At 41.9% G+C, this 8,668-nt stretch overlaps 1 protein-coding gene across 5 annotated transcripts in view; it reads left to right on the forward strand.

Annotated features, from left to right (window-relative positions):
• The window catches only part of galt (galactose-1-phosphate uridylyltransferase), a 69,923-nt gene extending 63,035 nt beyond the window's left edge, over positions 1-6,888 (forward strand). For 3 of the 5 annotated variants that reach the window (XM_049019046.1, XM_049019044.1, XM_049019047.1), the window contains exons 11-12: positions 1,135-1,289; positions 2,743-6,888. In XM_049019046.1, coding sequence (XP_048875003.1) covers positions 1,135-1,289; positions 2,743-2,826 — 239 coding nt within the window. In that variant the 3' untranslated portion in view covers positions 2,827-6,888. The remainder of the gene's footprint in view (positions 1-1,134; positions 1,290-2,742) is intronic. The other 2 variants (XM_049019048.1, XM_049019045.1) reach the window with 1 other exon arrangement.
• The last annotated feature ends 1,780 nt before the right edge of the window (positions 6,889-8,668 follow it).

An 8,668-nucleotide genomic window follows, 5' to 3' on the forward strand; every position in this document is an offset into this window, starting at 1 on the left:
AGTTATCATGTAATTTGTATTGTACACAATTGTATGTGCTTTACTTTTATATGACTGGCAATGCAGATGATTTATTTACACTAGCATCACCACAAACATGTGAGTAATGCTACAGTGTCACAAGGCAATAGGAATTTTCACTGGCGTCATATTTGCAGTCCTAAACGCTGTTTTTGGTTTTCTCTTGTTAACTTCAATTTTTTGTAAAAATGAAAATCTTCTTTGGATTTCTTTCAGTTAGCAAAAACAAGTGCTAATATAGGTCTTGTGGCGTAAAGTGAATGTTTGCAAAGCGGGGAATACTTGTAATTATATTTTTTTATATATATATATATATATATATATATATATATATATATATATATATATATATATATATATATATATATGTAGGTATACATGTATAATATAGTTGCATGTGAATATTTTTCAGTGTTTTGCGGTCATTTTTGAGTTCAGATTTTCACCCCATTTTATTGTATGTTTTTTAGTCTTCAACTTTTTAACTGCACATAATATTTATTTAATCAGAGACAATGAGCTTTGTTGATGTTCATCATCTCTGGCATAAAACAAGAAAGGGTCGGCCACAGTTCATGGGTTTTTCCCTGCTTAGAAACTGGCAGAGCAATTTGCGCAAAGAGTTTTTGTCCTGGTTGGGGAGCAACTTGGAGGAAGAAAATGGGGTTGAAGGCAGCTTTGGGACAGGAGGTTAATAGTTTGGGCTGAGAATGTCATTGGAGGAAATGACCGAGTGTTTCTGCGGCTCTGGCTGAGCCCAACTCAGCTTGGGTGATACGCTTTTCTTCCATAACATAGGGATGAGAGGGGGATTGGGCCTGGGACCCATGCCAAACCACTGGTTCTCATAACTGTTTTATATCTTAATATTTGCAGACTGTCTGCTGAGTTTAGCTGGGTCTACAGGATGGGGTAGCATGTGAGCGAGAGTGGATTGTGGTTGTTTTGTCTTTTTTTTTGACATTTGATTCTTGGAGGGGGGAATCTGAGCTCTGTGTTGACCCTGGACTTTGCTGCCCCCTGTCTTTCAGTCTCTAGATAGATAAAATTGATTAATTGCCAAGGGTGTTAAGGTACCTTCCTAGTGGTAGTGATGGCTTTTCTTTCCCACAGGGGCCCCCACAGGGCCATATCTACAGGAGGACATGAGTCACTGGCAACTGCATGCCCACTATTACCCACCCCTCCTTCGTTCTGCCTCCGTGCGCAAGTTCATGGTAGGCTATGAGATGTTGGCATTGGAGCAACGGGACCTTACCCCTGAGCAGGTGAGCTTCCAGTAAACACCACTTCACACGCTCTGCCATCCCCCATGATATTTCCATAAACTTATTTTTGTTGAGCTATGATTTCTTTCCCTCCAGAGTTATGCCTCTGAGCCATTGAGAGAATTCTGATGGAAACCTCTTGTAGGCATGAAGTACTTCTGCTGGGTGACTGTTTGTCGTGTCATCTTAGTGTTCCAGTTGCATTCTTTTGTGGTCCCACAGCAATGTCAGTATGATTCATTCAACCTAAGCCTTGTTCTTCTTTTAAAGAGAGCCCCCTGATGGTTTCTACGTACTACTGTTGCTTGAAGGAAAGGCTTCTGATCAAGCCTATTTAAAGCCAGTGATTGACAGTAGTCCTGGACATGTAATCACATGGCTTCATACAATTAAATACCTCTTCTAAGGCTTGATGAGACCCTTGGCACTGATAATAATAACTAATGAACTGCCATCAGGTAGGACCAGGAAAATGCAGGGTAGCTATTTATGTCTATAACAGAGTCCCCCTGTTTCATCATGAACCTAGAACCCAGGCAAGAAGGTTTAGTATTGTGAGATGCAGTACTTTGGCTGAACGGTTTATCTCGCGGTACCTGCTGACTGGGTGCATGTCGCTGATGGTCCCTTGTAACACCTGCTATTAGGCAGACTTATTATGTAGCCTGCAAGACATGATAGAATAACCCTTCTGTAGACAAATAGGTTAATTTGGGATGGAGGGGACCCATAATTTCCTTGGAACTCCATGTCATTTTCTTCCCCCACATATAAACCCATTTTTGGTTTAAACATGATGTTGTATTTATTATGCAGGGCAGAGGTGGGTAGTTCACTGCACTTATGAGCTTGGCTCAGGCTTATTTTCATGTGCGATGTGGGATCGAAAGGAAGGGGGGTGTGGATTAAACAGCTCGGAACAGAGATTGGCTATATTTTGTGGCTCATGGCAACTCATATTTGCCTTGTAGACCAATTGCAGGGTCCCTGTTTGGCGAAGTTCAGGCACTAAATGTGTGGCTGCAAGTAGCAGTTCTCTCTGGTCTATGAGAACCCCTGGTGGGGCAGGCATTCCTTCACCCAGGTGTGATGCAGGTGCTGTCTTGAATATAAGCATGTGGCTTTGAAGTTTTGCAGGAACTGCTAAGGAGTGCAATACAGCGGAACACATGGAAAGCTGACCTTTAAGAAATGGCAACGTGATGTTGATTAAATTGACCTCAGACTGTAGGTCGCAGAACAACTTGTGATGTGCAGTATCCTTCCCATTTCAGCCTTTCTGTTTAATGACTCTGTATGATTACCCATAATGGAGGGGTGGTTGCTTCTGTCCATTAACCAAAGGATAGTGTGCATTGAATTATTGTTTCTTGCAATGCAGTATTCAAAGGTCTGTGCTGTTGGTTTGAACATGTGTCTAAGTGTGTGTTTATGTGCTCACTTGTCGTTCCAGGCAGCAGAACGACTGAGGAACCTACCTGAGGTGCATTACAAGGACAAAGTCAAGGGAAGGACTGTAGAAGGACAGGGCGAGTGACCCTGATGTGACAACACCTGTCCACTGGGTGGCACTCCTTTGGGCTTACTTCACACGCAATTTCATTGCTCAGGGGGAAAAAAAAACATATGCACACAACATGTAATGATTCTTTGATTGATTTGGCAGGTAGTTGTGATGTTGACATGTATCTCTATACTTTTGGTTGTGAAGAGTTGATGTTGGTACAGTAGATTAAGCCTTTTTGGATCGTGTGGAGGCCTGATGAAGGAGCAGGTATCCAACCGCAGGCAACAAGGCCATTCAGTGACGAGCTCTAGAAAGAATGGAGCAGTAATAGTTGGTGGCTGCCTTTTATTCCCGAAACATCCTCAAATAGCACCCCATAGGTGATCAGCTAAACTTAACTTGAATCTCATAACAGCGGGATATATTTTTTTTCCATACGGAAACTTGAAGCCAGCAGTCAGTGTCTTTAAGATGTTTTCTCACCTATAATTAGCTTTGTTTAATGTTCTTTATGACTGTTGGATTGGGAAACTGGCATATTCAAGCTGCAAGAACTCTTGTAAGAAAATCCAACACCATTTACTTTCAGCCACTTCTAAACCACATGTGCAGTGTACCTGTGATAAATAAACAACGGTGCAATCGGTAATGGGCTTAGAACTGCGGGTTCTGAGATGGCTAATTCAAACAGCTTTTAAATTGTTGTTCACTTTGTGGTCTTCCTTTGTATGATTGTCACATTGTCTTCAAAGAAATATATGAACGAATATGTTGGATATTACTTTAAATATTTGTCATGTTTCATTTAATTTAACATTTTTCATGTTTTTATTTGGAAAATTGCATTATTACAAAATTATTTTCTAAATCTGCTAACATTTACTTTGCATTTTTAATCCTAGTGTCTTCACCTTTGTCATTATAGCGTTTGTAAACACTGCTGCAGGTTTTTTGAGCTTAATTGAAATAGATTTAATTGACTGCTTTGATGAGGGGTTTATACAGCATTGGATCTTTGTCATTGCCAGTTAATAAGCAATTACTGATCTCTTTCTTGTTTGAAGTAAACATGCAGATGTTTCTGCCACGTTAGGTTTCAGATTAATGTATTAAAACACCTTTTGAGGGGCCTTGGGATGAACCTATCCTGCTGTTCAGTTGCATTGCTGAGTGTAGCAGCCATGGCTTTTCATTAGAACTGATCCAACATTGTTGACCATAAGCACTTAACTATGTGTTGTTGCAAGTCTGACAAATGTGGCTAGTGTTGCCCAATCTAGTCTCACCTATTTGGGCGTGCAGTGCAGTTTGAGAGGCCAGCATTGGCTTTGCATTTCAAATCAAATGGGAATTCTGACCAACAGCCGTTCCTTTGCTGTGAAGGCAAACACGGAAGGCAGATCCGAAGCTCTCTAATGCAGAAACAGTTTATGACGTATAAATGGTTCTTTTGATGATAAATTGCATGTTGATAAGAAGCTTTAACACCAATCTTAGTGAGCTTCCTTAGGTAATTCATCGAAAGTGACTTCCTGTTTGCTTTTTGTAATTAATCAACAACTGTTTCTCAGAACAGCGCCTGACCTTTAACCTCAAGTCTTGCATCATGTATCATTGTTAAACGTGTACAACCTTAATTAACCTGTTGTTTTTCTGTGGATTTTCGAAATGTTAACTTCAAGCTGTGCCAGAACTGGGATTGATCCCAGTTTAGCATCGCTCATCTCCCCCACATCCACATGTAGAACACTTGCTAACTAAATTAGTTTTGTCATTCATATTGTCATTTTAGGGCATTAATTTGTGCAGCTGGATTATTTTGATATATTGCAGGCTCTCTGTTGCATCTGAATTGTTGCCTGAGTTATCGAGGAAACTTCTTATTCTCTCATCTGAAGTGCATAGGATCAAGAAAGATGTGGGACATTGTGTGTGTGGGGAGTGTTTGGCTTTGTGACTGTGTGGTTAGAGGTTGCCATTGAAATGAATCTATAGGGGGTGCCACTGTTAGGTTGCGAGAATGTGGGAGCATTTCTCTGGCTTGGGTCCAGTCCCAGGCCTCCAGACCCCTGGATCTTCTCCAGATGTATTCGCTGCTCTCTGCTCTTTTGCTAGCCTGTGAATTTAAGAAATGCTGGCATGAGTCTGGTACATTAGGCATTGGTCCTTGTACACGATATCACTGACAAATGTCAGGAAAACACAGTAACTTTTGGAGCCTGCAGGAGCTGCATGCTGTCCGGATGCAGGAATGTGTGGAATGCGTGGAAGAGCATATCTCCCAGCTCACACAGGGATTGATTCCTCCTAATAGGAACATATGGATAAATGCATAAATAACACCTCACTTTACTGTTACGTCAGTTGGTTTCCTGCACTTAACGTTCATGGTAATTGATTACAAAAGATAGTGCTCTTACCATAATCTGCTCTTGCCATAATCTGATATGGCTTCTTTTGAAATTGTCAAAAGATAACACTGTCTTATGAGTGACGTGTTTGGCATTCTACTGACATTCTTTAAAATATAAATGTGAAACCTGGGGTGAAATTTTCAAACCAAACAAAGCTGAGCACGTGAGGGGTCTAAAGTGTTTTTTAAAGATACAAAGGCTTAGACCAGAGGGCTGACCGGGTGCATTGCATCTTTGTCCATTTTCCATTTTCTCACGCAGACCATGCCCCTGTGTTTTGACCGGACCTGTGGTGGAGGCTGACAGATTTAAAAACGCGTTCACATGTTACAGATGCATCTGTCGGGCCATTGGTGGAATGTTGGCCGTGGATCCAGATACGCATTCCAAGAGGATTCCAGAGAACCAGGAGAGGGAAGCAGAATGAGCGATGCGTTCGATCTGGAGGACCCCGGGTCACATCCTTGGGGGGAGCTGGGAGCCAAGCGAACATGTTCTATGCCAGACTGAAATCCTCGAAACACCAATCATCGTGATAGAAAATGATGGATGTGGGGTGGGGCTTGAGGGTTTGAGAAGCTACAAGTTGTTTTGATTTCATATGATCGTATTTGTCAGTAAATACCTTAACATTTTCACGGTATGATTAACATGATATATATCAGAAAATCCTGGACAGAAGTGTTGCACGATTTGGTCTCTGAAAACTTTCAATTTATCAATTTTATCTGCAGTGACAAACTTCCCGGCCTCACCTCCACCAGCTCCAACAGCCTACAAACTCTAAGGTAACTTATGGAGCCTGTGCTTGCCAAGATGTGGTCCTGCATATGATTACTGTGCTGAAGTGCAGATCATTCGGGGGGGGGAGGGAGCAGTGTGGTGTGGACCCTCATGGACTGAGCATGCCCTGGTGACAGGGCGATCAGCACTGAGAAATGCTGGCCTACATATGTATGCATCTGTGAGTGACATTAAGGAGAATACTGACGTGCTGTGATGGACAGCAGTTGACAGTGACCTGTGAGCATTTCCTGTTTCAGGGTCCCCTTTCTCTTAGGGAGTCACTGGGGTCAGAGTGCTGGTCAGTTTTTAGTTCTAAAACACATTCTTACACAGTCTTACACATTTCTGTATTGACTTTGTGTTACAGTACAATAGTAAAATGATGAGGGTCTTTGTTTATCATCATGGGTCTTAATTTAGTGATAGATCTGTTAAAATCAATAGCTTCACAATGATCATTTCTCTAATTAAACTCAATAGCTTAAGCAATGATCATCTTTTTAATTTGTGCTTAATATCACAAACAGTTTAGCATATTGAATATTGTACTCTGTAGGCTGTGATTTATGACAATGTGAAATCCAAACTAGCTTTTCTGTGAAGAATGTGTGTGATGGTAATTGCTCATGCAGAATTCCTGCATCATTATTTTCTGTTCCTGATACCATCTGTTTATGGTGCCTCTGTACCTTACTTCTTATTCAGATCAGTTCAGTTTAATTAACATTTTTACGAAGTACCGAGTTTACGGGAGGCTGAGTAGCTGTTTCCATTTTTATTTATTGGAAACTCCCTCTGTCAGGTGCCAGGAGAAAATCTGAAAATTATGTACAAAAAAATTCTTGTGGACTTACTGTGCTCACGGCAATAAACAGTGAGTATGGCAATGAAAGTGGGTTATATGTGTCTCTGCGGAGTCATCCACACTGACTCGCAAAACAGAAAATCCGTGGAATCTCTATCATTTTAATCGAGGAGTCTTTCTGTTCTCTTAAATTATTATTGCTGCAGTAATGACCCAGTTTATTTTGCCTTCTCTTAGGGTTAAAGGCAGGGTTTTCTCCATAACCGTGTCTTTGGGTAGATCGGTTGCTTCCACGCTGGCTTGCTCCCATTTTGGGAATCTCCGTGTATGGTGTCAGATGGGTGGTACCCCTGAGGTACCTCTCTGCGGTGATTACAGGAAGCTGGGATTTGAGAGAGAAGTATATCTGTATGAAAACAGATGGATGGAGTTTTGGTAATAATCAGTTTGCGATTTTTGTCCGTGTGCTCAAGCAATCTCCCGCTCCCAGCATGGGTCCTGGTCACACCTCTCCTTCCTAACACAGGCAGACAGCAGGGAGGAGGCGGCTGCATTCGTGTAGCGTACTTTAAACGGTCCCCAAACTCCCCAGGCTTCAGCTCTCTTCGGTTTTCATGGTAGGTGGCATCGGAGAGTGGCCCGCCTTTTTCCAGACCATATTCCAGGCCTACCTTTTGTTACTGGGTGAGAGGATTTGATTGTTTGATCAGGTGAGTACCCCCTGTAAGTCTATCACAGCCAACATGATTGTTATTCTCCATTCAGGCTGTTTTTCTTTTAATTAAAAAAAAAAAATGCATCTACTGCCAAACTCCCCATCTGTTCACCGTGCAGCCTGTCCCTGCCTTGAACGGTGTTTGTTTAGACCATAGACAGACCAACCATGAAAGCGTTACAAGATTCTTCCAAAACCACTCTTGTAAAGCAACTGTCATGAGCTGAACACTGGTGTCATTTAAGGGCTGAAACCTCAATAAACAGGGCTTCTATCGTTAGTTCACTTAATTTTGACCATGCTAAGCACATCACTCTCAGCCACTCACAGCTTGCTGTACCAGACAAACACTGATTTGTTAGGTTTAGGCTGCAAATTGCTTCTCACATGGCTCCTTCGAATATATTACTGGGGCTGGAAGATACACAGTGCCTTTTAGTGGGCTGTCTACCTCTGCCAATATAATGCACATATGCGCAAGTTTTTTAACCGTTGCTGTTCTTGCGGTGGAAGCCTCCACGCATTAGCTTGTTGGTTTGCTGTGGATTACGCTGTTGGCTACTTGTGTGTCCCCTGAATTTGCGCTATGGCAGGCAGCCTCCCAGGTGCCTCAGATCCTGCTGATATGCCTGAAATGGCCGACTGTATGGACTACAGCCTGAATGGCATGTTCTCCCTTTGCCTGCTGGCCAGCCAGCCTCCAGGGCACATCTTCTCTGAGCTTCCTATTGATGAAAAGAGGCTTGTTTACCGGGCTCAGGAAATGCACGATTATCTGAAGTAGATTTTAAAGGCTGTATGATTTTATGTGCTATTAAAAGCTGTTAGACTCTTTTTTTTTTTTTTTTTTCTTCGCTTTTTTTTTCTATTGAACTATCGCTTCAGGTGACGCCCCGTTCTGTCATAAACTTAGTAATAATGCAATTTGACCCATTTTTATGAATTTGAGAAACAGTCTGCATTGCACCAGTTGGAAAGGCTCGCCACTTTGTGGATTTACCAGTGATGTCATTCTTTCCTTTGCACATTTTTGGGTGACATCAGTTGTATTTTGGAACTGTAACGTGTTCTATGTGGGGTTTTTGGATTCTTCCCCTTGTTTCTGGAGTTGTTGTTGGATAAACAACCCCAAATTGATTTTTTAAAGCCTTT

This window comes from Brienomyrus brachyistius, chromosome 7 (assembly GCF_023856365.1).
Source record: "Brienomyrus brachyistius isolate T26 chromosome 7, BBRACH_0.4, whole genome shotgun sequence".
NCBI lineage: Eukaryota > Metazoa > Chordata > Actinopteri > Osteoglossiformes > Mormyridae > Brienomyrus > Brienomyrus brachyistius.